General features: G+C 34.4%; 2 protein-coding genes across 6 annotated transcripts in view; one reads left to right on the forward strand and one right to left on the reverse strand.

The window, feature by feature from the left end:
- Nucleotides 1-2,319, forward strand: part of LOC124373129 (BTB/POZ domain-containing protein 6-B) — a 42,679-nt gene extending 40,360 nt beyond the window's left edge. For all 4 annotated transcript variants that reach the window (XM_046831524.1, XM_046831547.1, XM_046831539.1 and 1 more), the window contains exons 5-6: nucleotides 730-1,095; nucleotides 1,294-2,319. In XM_046831524.1, coding sequence (XP_046687480.1) covers nucleotides 730-1,095; nucleotides 1,294-1,770 — 843 coding nt within the window. In that variant the 3' untranslated portion in view covers nucleotides 1,771-2,319. The remainder of the gene's footprint in view (nucleotides 1-729; nucleotides 1,096-1,293) is intronic.
- LOC124373114 (transcription factor IIIB 90 kDa subunit) overlaps nucleotides 1-14,369 on the reverse strand; it is a 115,486-nt gene that overhangs the window by 82,481 nt on the left and 18,636 nt on the right. The gene's annotated exons all lie outside the window — the stretch shown is intronic.

The raw sequence follows: 14,369 nt of genomic DNA on the forward strand, positions 1-14,369 counted from the left end.
TTATAAATTGGTGTTCAGATTAATCACTAATTAACAATGAATTGAAATTTGATTCCATACATTTTTACTTAAAATATACTAGTCTTTTACTCAGCATTACACTGAATTTAACAAATATAAAAAAAACTGCATGATTCTGATACTGTAGTTAATTAATATCCTATACAATATTAAATGTATATGTTTGTAAAGAAATATGTTTTAATTTAAGTTAGTTTAAGATTTTTTTCTTTATTGGCTTGTGTTGATTTGGATAGTTGGATATATTCTTAAGGAGTAATAGATCATTATTTTTTAGTTATAAGATTTAAATTATAAATTGTACCAAAGTCATCAAGTATTTTTTTGTACATCAAGTTATAATAGGATTAAAGTGTTAAGTAATAAGAAATTGGTGCATTGTCAGTTACTAATTTTACTTAATAAGTAAAACATATAAATAAAAAAGTCATCAAATCATTTAAAATTGAGAGGAAAGTGGTCTATTGCTAAAAGCTCAAATGATTTTATTATTAAAACTTCATGAAAACCCTGATAAACAAAGTAATATGTTAGCAGAACATAATAAATTTGGAATTTACTTTTATTAGATACATTTTTTAATAGTAAAACATTAATTACAATATAAATTACTTTTGAGTTCCAAAATATATTTTATTAACAATTTTTACAGTAATAACTGTTTTCTGAAGTTTGACATGACTTGTATACACTTTATCTTTGTTACAGGCAGAAATGGCCTTGCACTCTGAAGGATTTGTGGACATAGATCTCAACACACTGGAGAGTGTGCTGGGTCGTGAAACCCTCAACTGCAAGGAGATGCACCTGTTTGAGGCAGCATTGAGCTGGGCAGCAGCCGAGTGTGGCCGCAGGGAACTTGAACCCACAGCACAGAACAAGCGGCAAGTACTGGGCTCAGCACTCTACTTGGTCCGGATACCCACCATGAGTCTGGACGAATTCGCAAATGGAGCGGCACAACTCGGCATCTTGACACAACAAGAGACCATTGACATGTTCCTCCACTTCACTGCACACAACAAACCCCACCTCAACTACCCTACCAAGGCTCGAACAGGACTGAAACCGCAGGTGAGTTGAAAAATAATTAGCTTTTCAGTTTGTTCCTCCACTTCACTGTATACATCAAACTGCACTATTAAATGTGATGATAATGCATTTTACACTGAATCCAGAAATATTTTGAATTCAGCACAAATAAAAGTTATTAATTGAATGAATGATTCATTAATTTGTGTACTTAATCTTTAATATCATATTTTATTGCAGGTGTGTCACAGATTCCAATCTTGTGCTTACCGAAGTAATCAGTGGCGGTATCGAGGCCGGTGTGATAGTATCCAGTTCAGCGTTGACAAGCGTATTTTCATGGTGGGCTTTGGACTCTACGGTTCCTCCAATGGTGCAGCAGATTACAGTGTCAAGATTGAATTGAAAAGGCTCGGGCGAGTTCTTGCCGAAAACAACACAAAGTTCTTCTCAGACGGTTCGAGCAACACATTCCACGTCTACTTCGAGCATCCAATACAGATAGAACCAGAGTCGTTCTACACCGCTTCTGCAGTTCTGGATGGAGTGGAGCTGAGCTATTTTGGCCAAGAAGGTTTGAGCGAGGTCACGGTGGGCTGTGTAACCTTTCAGTTCCAGTGTTCCTCTGAGAGCACCAACGGCACAGGGGTGCAGGGTGGTCAGATACCTGATCTGATATTCTACGGACCATCGACATTTGCATCAGACGAACACTGAGTGGTGCCTAGTGCGATACATACTTAAAGACATGATGAATTTGACCTTTTACACTCATTCTTTAATTATGATCTCCTATTTATTACTGGTAGATAAGCTATAGGTTTTTGTCCCGTGTTGTCCTAGATGCACATAGATTGACTTAGGCCTCATATACGCTAAAGTATTTTCATGTACAAGTATTTTCAAATGTTAACAGTAAATAGAAAGTAAGTAGGAATTATGGTCAATTAGGCACAATATATTACTCTGCAATTGCCTTGTACTAATCTTACTGATTGTACGTTTCTGCCCCATCTCAAATTCATTACTTCTAAAATGAGAAGATCATATTTGTTTACTGTATAATTTTTTATTACATATACATATTAGTATTTATTTTTACATGTATTGTTGAGTGATCTATTATAGACACTCAAATAAGTTGAATTTATTTGTTAGCGGTCTGTGTTCTTCTAAAGTAATTGTTATTAAAGTTTTATGATAGTTGATATGAGAAACTTGCAGCTTCCAACAAGGTTACAAATAAATATTCCTAAAGATATTAAAGAAAGTACTGTTTTTAACTCCCTAACAAACAACTGTGACTTCTGGTGCTCACCTTTTGTTTCACATTATTTAAGTCAGTGTGAATTTACCTTAGCGAATCAGAATATGAGCACACACAAATGATGTTAGAAAGAGGAGTATATGGGTCTTCATAAAACATTCTCCAGTATCAACAGACAAATTTGCAACCCATTATATCCAACCAGATCTTTAACATTTTACAGTATGTGAATGTTAGATACTCTCTTCTATTTAAAAAGTGGGTTTGATACATTGACTGCGGTCGACGCCTTACTTCACATAACAGTAAAAAATAGTTGGACTAATGCAGTATAGAGCAGTAGTGTAGGTGTTAACTACATGTATTATAGTTAGACAGTTATTGTACAGTAGTTTAACACGTTGACTGTGGCAGAAGACTTACTGCACAGAATAGTAGGGTTAGTAGCCCGACTCACTCAGGATAGAGCAGTAGTGAAGGTGTTAACTACATGTATTATAGTTAGACAGTTATTGTACAGTAGTTTAACACGTTGACTGTGGCAGAAGACTTACTGCACAGAATAGTAGGGTTAGTAGCCCGACTCACTCAGGATAGAGCAGTAGTGTAGGTGTTAACTACATGTATTATAGTTAGACAGTTATTGTACAGTAGTTTAACACGTTGACTGTGGCAGAAGACTTACTGCACAGAATAGTAGGGTTAGTAGCCCGACTCACTCAGGATAGAGCAGCAGTGAAGGTGTTAACTACATGTATTATAGTTAGACAGTTATTGTACAGTAGTTTAACACGTTGACTGTGGCAGAAGACTTACTGCACAGAATAGTAGGGTTAGTAGCCCGACTCACTCAGGATAGAGCAGCAGTGAAGGTGTTAACTACATGTATTATAGTTAGACAGTTATTGTACAGTAGTTTAACATGTTGACTGTGGCAGAAGACTTACTGCACAGAATAGTAGGGTTAGTAGCCCGACTCACTCAGGATAGAGCAGTAGTGTAGGTGTTAACTACATGTATTATAGTTAGACAGTTATTGTACAGTAGTTTAACATGTTGACTGTGGCAGAAGACTTACTGCACAGAATAGTAGGGTTAGTAGCCCGACTCACTCAGGATAGAGCAGTAGTGTAGGTGTTAACTACATGTATTATAGTTAGACAGTTATTGTACAGTAGTTTAACACGTTGACTGTGGCAGAAGACTTACTGCACAGAATAGTAGGGTTAGTAGCCCGACTCACTCAGGATAGAGCAGTAGTGTAGGTGTTAACTACATGTATTATAGTTAGACAGTTATTGTACAGTAGTTTAACACGTTGACTGTGGCAGAAGACTTACTGCACAGAATAGTAGGGTTAGTAGCCCGACTCACTCAGGATAGAGCAGCAGTGAAGGTGTTAACTACATGTATTATAGTTAGACAGTTATTGTACAGTAGTTTAACACGTTGACTGTGGCAGAAGACTTACTGCACAGAATAGTAGGGTTAGTAGCCCGACTCACTCAGGATAGAGCAGTAGTGTAGGTGTTAACTACATGTATTATAGTTAGACAGTTATTGTACAGTAGTTTAACATGTTGACTGTGGCAGAAGACTTACTGCACAGAATAGTAGGGTTAGTAGCCCGACTCACTCAGGATAGAGCAGCAGTGAATGTGTTAACTACATGTATTATAGTTAGACAGTTATTGTACAGTAGTTTAACACGTTGACTGTGGCAGAAGACTTACTGCACAGAATAGTAGGGTTAGTAGCCCGACTCACTCAGGATAGAGCAGTAGTGTAGGTGTTAACTACATGTATTATAGTTAGACAGTTATTGTACAGTAGTTTAACACGTTGACTGTGGCAGAAGACTTACTGCACAGAATAGTAGGGTTAGTAGCCCGACTCACTCAGGATAGAGCAGTAGTGAAGGTGTTAACTACATGTATTATAGTTAGACAGTTATTGTACAGTAGTTTAACACGTTGACTGTGGCAGAAGACTTACTGCACAGAATAGTAGGGTTAGTAGCCCGACTCACTCAGGATAGAGCAGTAGTGTAGGTGTTAACTACATGTATTATAGTTAGACAGTTATTGTACAGTAGTTTAACACGTTGACTGTGGCAGAAGACTTACTGCACAGAATAGTAGGGTTAGTAGCCCGACTCACTCAGGATAGAGCAGTAGTGTAGGTGTTAACTACATGTATTATAGTTAGACAGTTATTGTACAGTAGTTTAACACGTTGACTGTGGCAGAAGACTTACTGCACAGAATAGTAGGGTTAGTAGCCCGACTCACTCAGTATAGAGCAATAGTGTAGGTGTTAACTACATGTATTATAGTTAGACAGTTATTGTACAGTAGTTTAACACGTTGACTGTGGCAGAAGACTTACTGCACAGAATAGTAGGGTTAGTAGCCCGACTCACTCAGGATAGAGCAGCAGTGTAGGTGTTAACTACATGTATTATAGTTAGACAGTTATTGTACAGTAGTTTAACACGTTGACTGTGGCAGAAGACTTACTGCACAGAATAGTAGGGTTAGTAGCCCGACTCACTCAGGATAGAGCAGTAGTGTAGGTGTTAACTACATGTATTATAGTTAGACAGTTATTGTACAGTAGTTTAACACGTTGACTGTGGCAGAAGACTTACTGCACAGAATAGTAGGGTTAGTAGCCCGACTCACTCAGGATAGAGCAGTAGTGTAGGTGTTAACTACATGTATTATAGTTAGACAGTTATTGTACAGTAGTTTAACACGTTGACTGTGGCAGAAGACTTACTGCACAGAATAGTAGGGTTAGTAGCCCGACTCACTCAGGATAGAGCAGCAGTGAAGGTGTTAACTACATGTATTATAGTTAGACAGTTATTGTACAGTAGTTTAACACGTTGACTGTGACAGAAGACTTACTGCACAGAATAGTAGGGTTAGTTGCCCGACTCACTCAGGATAGAGCAGTAGTGTAGGTGTTAATCAATCTTTTGTTTTTTGTTTGGCCATTCCTAATATACTTTAAAAAACCAACCGAATAAAGTAATGCTATTAGATCGGATCCTTGATAAGATTTTATTCAGAGATGAACATTCAAGATGCAGCCTTAATATTCTTTACAAGGTCATTATTTTATTTTCTACTGGTAACAATTACGGTAGAGTTTGATGAAAATGTTTTGAAATTCTTAAATACCTTACTCGAATGCAAGAACTTTAATTTGTAAAATTTAATGGAGTTATGTATTAGAAAAGATTTAAATCAATATATCATACTTTTCATATTAATTGATGCATATAAGATTAGTAATCATGAAATTACACTTACATAATGCCATCCATTATAGAATGAGGAATAAAGTCCAACATGCAACAATGAAACCACCTAACTTACATGGTCATGTTCTGTAGTAATGTTATGATGTTATTATTGTTATATATGAAATTGAGAATTCAAAATCATTATCTAGTCTGAGATCCATGTTCCTGAGAATCACATGTTGATGGAAACGTATCACACACGCGAACCCACAAACTGGCAACTAAATTACGTCTATTGGAAGACCACTTTTCCAGGTTTTGCAAGGGTATTTTATAAGAAATGCTAAAAGTCATTTGATTATATATTGTCATATATATATATATTTTTTTTTTTTTCATTAAAATCTGTATTTTTTACTATGCATACTTTTATAAGTAAACTTCTTTTTCTTTTTGGTGTTTTTTTGTTTGAAACTTTAATTTTTGTTTTAAGGGGCGGGACCATACTTACAGAAGTGGTATATTTTGTACTAAATCAAAATTTTAAAAATAAAAATTATTTATACATTTTTCTGGTTTTAAAATATATATAGTTTAATATACTTATTTAATAAACTTTTATTTTTTTTAATGATAAAACTTGCAATAGAGCATTCTTTATGAAAATTGACATTACCATACTAGTAACATACTATATTACAACAATAACAATTATTCCTTAACTCTTGATATCACATCAAGAGTTAGCAATAACATATAATTTATCAATAACAAGTACAAGTACAAAATTATGTAGCATAATTCATCATATTTATGAATCCAGAAAGCATAAATTTTCTTACATGTCAAACTTCAAAGTTAAAAGCAATATTCAAATTTTCTTCTTGTTTGAAAAAATTAAATTTTATTTATCCACTAAAAACATTCTGCATTGTGACCACACATCCCTAATAGTTATAAAAATTTAATTAAAAAATTTACAATTATAAACCAAGTTTCGGTTGGGGCACTAAGACCTTCACTACCTTCACTAGGCCTAATCAAATTCACCACCGTCATGGTCTACTCGTTCACTTTTTAATAACTCTCTTATATCACTGAATTGATCAAAATAGTTCCCATCCATTTCACATGCTTATAATGTTGGTAAAATTCAACATATAAAATAAATAAAACTTTATGAAAATTAAATACAATATTCTTCTTTCCTCTGACTTGTATCAAAGATCGAAAAGTATTAACTTTCATACTGATCGATACATTTATTTATCCACTATCGAATGCTACCGTTACTTTTGTCAAAAATAATTATAGTTACTTTATACAGTGGCTTTTTCGTGGCAATGTTTAACCGTCACTGCAGCGACATTCACCAGTTGTTGAGAGTGATAGACCGTCGCTGCAGCGATCGTCACCAGTACCTGAGTTAAATGTCCTAATTACTTTTGTATTAACATAATTTCATTCAGTGGAGAGTATTTATACATCTAAATCAATCAACAGATAAGATGCTATTATCAAAATGTAATGAAATATCACCAGTCTGGATGCATTAGATCAATCGTCATTATTAAGTAAAACAAAGAAAGGCTTTTTTGGCATTCAAATTTTATCACCAAAGCTTAGAATATTTTTATTCATTGTGTGTCGATTTTTATGGTTTACCAACAGACAAACCCTACATACGTTATAAATAAAATATTTTTAATCTGAAACACAGAATTATAACCATTGGCTTTTATACTATAGGATGGCGCATTAATTTATGGAGCATTTAATTTATGCTTACAAGTCACAGTACCTATTACTTACAAATGTTTTACATTTTGCTTGGTATTGCTTACAAAAGAAATAACAATAACACATGTTTGTATTTTTTTAATAAACTGTACCATCTCATCTCAAAAATGTCCTAGAGGATGAAACATATTAAGAATATTAAGAATCAATGTATTTCTTATTATATTTTAATTTATCTATTTCTTTTATTGTTCAATAAATTTGATGTAGTCTGTCAGCTAATACAAGAATGAAATATAATCATAAAAATTGATACAATTTAAAGTAAACTCTTTTGTTTGATATTATTTTTAGTGTTTTACTGAAAAGATTTTGGTTTCAGAAAACAATCTAATTTGTATAGCTTTTCATAATAAATTATTTATTAATGCTAATAATCAACTTACTTTTCAATATCAAATTTAGCTAGTTACATAAACTTTATTTTTAAAAGAGTTCTGTATATTACAGCTCATAGGTCAATTTATAAAATTATTTTCTTTGCTCTTACAATTTATTTGCACATCCAAAAATCCTAGTAGAAATTTCAGAAAGAGGATGCCATTTTCTGTTTTATACAGTCATCATAAAATTGGGAAAACTATTTATTTCAAAATATTTTAGCTTTAAGATTGGAGTTGGAATTTTTATAAAAAATTATATAACGATAAATTATTTTATATAAAATAAATTACTATTAATTTCATATAGTATTAATTAATTATTAATTTCATGGAACATAAGCTTCATGAAAATAAAGACTGTATGTAGAAAACATACATTTTAGGTCTTTCAAATTGTTGCTAATAATATAGTTCTTCCTGCTCAATCGGAAGATGTAGGTACATTTTGTGACAACTAAAATACCTGTATTATTAATTTATTCTAATCCAATTTACATTTACTCAATATCTCGAGAACTGTTTGGTACACAACAAAATTATTTTTGTAGAATCTTGGAGCATTGGAAAAACTAGTTATTGTAGTATCACTAGATAAAGGAATACGACATTTTCCAATATATAATTTTTTTTTTTTTTTTTTGTGCAAGGCCTTTCTGAATCAAAGATTCCATCATCAGGCACTTGCACAAAATAAAAAAATTATATATTGGAAAATGTCGTATTCCTTTATCTAGTGATACTACAATAAAATTATTTTTGTTTAAATGTTTAGGAAATGTGTAATAAGCATTTCAGAACACTATTTTTTTCTCTAGGCTTGTAAATAATATACTTGTTTATTGTGAATTACTTTAAATGGCCACCATAATAAAACTAAACAGCATACCACGATGGTCAAGGAACTTAGTTGATATATTTATATACATTTTTCTACCAAGTTTCGACATGTTTTGGGTTTTTGGGACAGTTATCGTTTCCACAAGCCATGCTATATGGCATGGATATATATATATATATATATATATATATATATATATATATATATATATATATATATAATAATCTTGTGACACTTTAAATTAAGGTTTCACTGTATTTGGAATATACTGGGTACGTGTATACAATACATTAAGAGGTACGTGTTCCCACTATATTATTCAGCACCTGTTCACCCTATGGAAGCCCGAAGTAAAGACAGCGAGTAGATCTCATTCTGCTTACTCTAGAATACGGAACGAGTAAAAATAGGTAGAAACCAAAGAAGCAACCAGAAACGAGAGTAGACATCTAGAATTGGCAGACGACATGACCAGCTGTACAGCTACCGGCCGGATCAATGGCCAACAAAATAAAAGTGACCAATGCACCAAACATTTGGAGCTCATGTTTGGTGAAGTTATACAGAAACTTTCGGTAAATGCTACCATAAGGATAATTGCAATAGGCTGATTTTGAATACAAAATCTACATAAAAAACTTTATGGGTAAAATAAAACTTGAAGACACTAGTTCAGAGATTCAAACACTAAATAAAAAGAGCAAGATTCCTGAACAATTTTTATTTTACAGAGAATTGCCTCTTAGCAAAGAAAATACATGTCAAACTGCAAAGAGACATAAATTTCAGTGTATAGAGTAAACATTGGTGATATATACAGTGTGAGGTATAAGTATGGATATACCGGCCTTCATTTGTAGCCGATTTTGTCCATCCATTTTTTGGGGGTGGTCTTTATCGTTGCTTTTTTCCTGGAAACGTTGGATTGTTTTTTGAACTCCTGATTTTGATACAGGGTTTCAATTGGGATAAGTGTCATTGAATAGATTTTGACAGTTTTGAGTCCAGTATCATGTTCAGTTTCTGGTTGGAATTAACAAAGTCAAGACGTGTTTTTGTGATACTTTACATTGAAATGGAGTGTTTAAGTGAACAAGAGCTTATTATGATCCTGGTGAATAAGAGTACCTGGCTGTCTCGAAACCTCTCCATTCTTTTTCTTGTGACTCTCTTTAGAGAGCTTTTGTAACTCTATAACAATGGCCCAGAAGACTTGATGGCCTAACAAGTGACTGGAGACAAAACATGGCTTTACCAATGGGACCCTGAAACCAAGCTGCAGTCCTTGCAGTGGTGGCGTAAGGGATCTCTACCACCGAAGAAGTTCAGAAATCAGTCGAAAAGTGATGGCCAGTTTTCTGGGATTCCAAGGATATACTGATGATTGATTACCTTGAAAACAGAAGAACATTAACAGGGGAATATTATGTTTAACTACTCCAGAATTTATGACAAGCCATATTGGAATAGAAACGAGGGATGTTCTCCTGCTATACAACACTTCAGTTCATCAGTCACGTGTTGCACAGACTGCCCTGCGGGAATGTGGTTTTGAGCAGCTCAATCACCCACCCTATAGTCTAGATCTGGCACCTAGAGATCTTTTCCTGTTTCCTAACTTGATAAAACACTGTAAAGGAAACAGATTTTAAAGACTTGGATTACGTAAACGCTGCTAAAGAACAATGGGTTACGACCAGGAGGAAACATATTTTTACGAAAGCATAAGCATTCTTCCGAACATGTTGACTAAGTGTATTCAATTAAGGAGTGATTATGTAGAAAAGTAAATAAGTTTCATATTATTAACACCTTTCTTTATAGCTTAGTTGCAAAACCTTTTTAATCTCCCTCGTGTAGGAAATCTGACAGGAGAGTCTAAAAATTCTATTATTGATATTTTTGTGACTGATCAGTACAATAACAAGATAGTTTCAAATAGTATCATATTTTATAATCTTGTAAAATGCTGGATTGGTTGGAATTTTACATAATACTTGAAACATGATTTAGAAAACTCCTAGTATTCATGAATAAATTTTGAAATATAATAAAATAGTAAAAGTTGGCTTAAACTGATGATGTAATACTCTCTTTTTTATGATAATCACTTTAAGACAACTATAAAACAAGATAGGTAATCTGGTAGAATTTTACCTCTTGATGGGTGAGTTCTTCACAACACTTCATCAACTCAAAGTTTCTACCATTAAGTTAAAAGAGATATTAACGTCATTACAAGAAATTACACTCTCAAAGTGAATTCTTGACAACTCATGTTTACAAGTTACACTAAAGAACATTTAGACCATAATCTCAGGTATAATTTAACTATATTTTTGAAAGTAAGAGATGGGTGATAAACATCTTTGGGAAGCATTAAATCAAAACTTGATGACTATAATGTGGATTCAAAGATCTAGTCCAATATTACTCAAAGTTTGTTTGAGGTACAATTAAGCTTTTTAAAATTAATCATCTCAGATATAATTATAAACCCTGATTTGAGCATCTATCATGTGATGGATAATAATTACAATCGATCTAAAGCAGGATGAAATCACCAACAACAAAATTTGGTAAAACATTTCAGATGATAAGAGGTCTTCAAGACACCACATCAATAGTGAATAAGCTTCAGCTGATTAGTTGGAGATATAATAAGTACCAACAATTAGCACTACCATCCTCCAAATTCTCATATAAAATATACTTTCAAATTTCTATAGAGGGTTTAATTGGAAGAAATAAAACACTGCACTCTACTAACATGGCCGCTAGTGCAGCTATCTCAATCTCTCCTAAGACATATTAGTTTATAAGTCCAAGTTCACTGTGGTAGAAATAGGATTTAAATAATCAGTCTTGGGTAAGACAATAACATCACAGTTGCATTAAGATTTTAACACAAACAGACAAATGTAATATTGACTACACCACTAATTTTTCCTGGTTTAATTCATTTGTGATGGGCATCATAAAAATATGAGTTCACTTCACAAAAAATATACGTTCACTTAAACACTGCATTTCAAAGAAAGGTAAAGTATCACAAAACATGTCTTAACTATGTGAATTCCAACCAGAAACTGAACATGATATTGGACTTCCTCAAAACTGATAAGATAAGGGAGGCCTGCCTGCAGCAGGTAATAACTGTACAACAGGTTTGAGTTTGTAAGGAAAGTGGTTGTCTATTGAAGTTACGAGGTCCAATCAAAAAGTATCCTATCTTTTGGTGCAACGTAAAACTGAAGTTACCTGAAAAAAACTGGCGTTAATTTTCTTCAAAATAAGCACCCTGAGAAGCAACACAACGATTCCAGCGACGTTTCCACTTCTGGAAGTAGTCTTGAAAATCACTTTTAGGCATCGCCATGAGATCAGCCGTCGTTTTTTTCATATTGCTTCTCGACTTTCAAATCTGGTGCCTTTCAATGGTTTTTTGAGGTGGGGGAAGAGCCAAAAATCGCATGGAGCCATATCTGGAGAGTACGGAGGCTGAGGAACTTGCGGAGTGCCGTGTTTCGCCAAAAAAAGTTTGAATGAGCTGGGAAGAATGAGCTGGCGCATTGTCGTGGTGTAGCCGCCAATTTTGAGACGCCCACAAGTCAGGTCTTTTGCGGCGAATCGCATCTCGGAGACGACGTTGGACACTTAAATAGTACTGTGCATTCACAGTTTGACCCTCAGGGGCATATTCATGGTGCACAACTCCACGGTGGTCGAAAAAAAACAGTAAGCATCACTTTGACATTGCTTCGAACTTGCCTTGCTTTTTTTTGGCCGAGGATCCTGGGGAGACTGCCATTGTGATGACTGAAATTTGGTCTCAGGGTCATATCCATAGACCCAACTTTCGTCTCCAGTTATTATCGATGTCAAAAAGTCCGCATCATCCTCACAACATTGCAGCATGTCCTCGGCAACATCCGTTGCGTCTGCTCGTCTGTCAGCAATTTTGGCACAAATTTTGCGGCTACCGGGCGCAATCCCAAGTCATCCGTTAAAATTGCTTCAGCTGATCCGAAACTGACATCTAACTCAGTACTTACTTCCTCCACAGTCATTCGACGATTTTCACAGATCAAAACTTTTGCTTTCTCGATGATCTCCGGAGTTCGACTTGTTTTTGGTCGGCCCGAACGCGCGTCACTTTCTGCCGAGGTTCGACCACTTTTGAAACGGTTATACCACTCTTTAATCTGCGTAACATTCATTGCCTCATTTTCGAATGCTAGCTGAATTTTCCGAATGGTCTCACTTTGTTTTTCTCCGAGTTTCACGCAAAATTTAATGCAATAACGTTGTTCTTCTTTTTCCGTCATCTTCACAGTTAGAGAAAATCGATACGCGCACTTGACTTATCAGTACATACTGACCCGTCTCCGGCGAACCAGTCGGGGGATCAAGATAAGACTTTGTACCTTTCCTTATCATAGTAGGAACTATTGTCGCAACAAATCTTATCTCATTATTGGCAGCAGAAGCCGCGATACACGACGAGGTCGGATACTTTTTGATTGGACCTCGTATTTATATTCTGAATATGGAAGTTCATGTTTTGCCTCAACTAATTTTTAATTAATTTTAATGAGCTGCCATTTTGTACTGGGTTGAAATAGAAAGCTCTAGTTTCCACTGTCCTTCTTTGAACACAACCTTTCGAATGAGGTGTCACTCAATGGGTTTTTACATTTAAAAATTTTGAGCCGCCCTCACAAAATCCCATTTTGGGGAAATGGGCAAAGTTGTAACAGTGACTAAGAAGTACACTTCTATTTCCTAGGTGTCCCGAGTTCCATCCCTCCATCTTTATCCATCAAAAACTACACAGAGTATCCATACTATTAACTCACATTGTATATGTATACAAAGTGTAAAAAACTGGTTTGATCATTTCTGAACGATTACAGGTAAAGCAATAAACATTGGTACATAATTACTGCATCTATAAATTTACTTTTTGAAGTAACTACCATTTTTTGTCATGTCGGGGGTGGCCCACAAGGAGTCAGAAGGAAATCTTAAATTAGAGCATAAGTCAGGTATTACATCAAATTAAAGATCTCTATTAGTAGAGTACAATGCCGCAAATCTGACCTGAAAAGGTTCACTCTTTAAAAAATTATGTTGGTTTAAAGTTTGAAACATTTGCAATGTAGGTCCTGTTCTAGGTGGTTTAATATATTTTTCTTGGCTCAATCTGTGTAAGTTAAACTTAGTAAATGAATACTGGAACTAAAAAATAGTTTTTGAGGTAGTTACAGACTCTTCACATACAATGGAGGATGGTCTACAAGGAATTCTGCAAAATATTTTAACTTAAGTATAGCCCAAGATGTAGATCATTTTAAATTTGTAGACCATCCTCCATTGGAAACATCAAATATTCTGCCAATTACAGGTTTATTTTTACAGTAATCTTAGATGGACTTTTAATCTGGTGCCATATCTCTTTCTCTGCACTGTTACTTCTGTGATGTCATTTTGTAAAAAAGGAAAGGGTAAAGACGTCTTTGATGTCCCTTCACTTTATACATAGGTATAGTTTCAACCTCATAATGGCTGTTTAAGCCACTTTTTGTTTTTACACAATAATTTATTGTAATTAATTGTATTGCCTATACAAGTACCGAATGCTTTAGCTTCCTATCCCTTAACAAGTCAAACAGAATGATGGGAGATGAATAAAAGTGGTGCACATGTACTATTCACCTTTATTAAACAGCTCACCAATAACCCTTGATAAATGTGGACAACAGTATTTTCTTC

The sequence above is a fragment of the Homalodisca vitripennis genome, chromosome 1 (assembly GCF_021130785.1).
Source record: "Homalodisca vitripennis isolate AUS2020 chromosome 1, UT_GWSS_2.1, whole genome shotgun sequence".
Taxonomy (NCBI): domain Eukaryota; kingdom Metazoa; phylum Arthropoda; class Insecta; order Hemiptera; family Cicadellidae; genus Homalodisca; species Homalodisca vitripennis.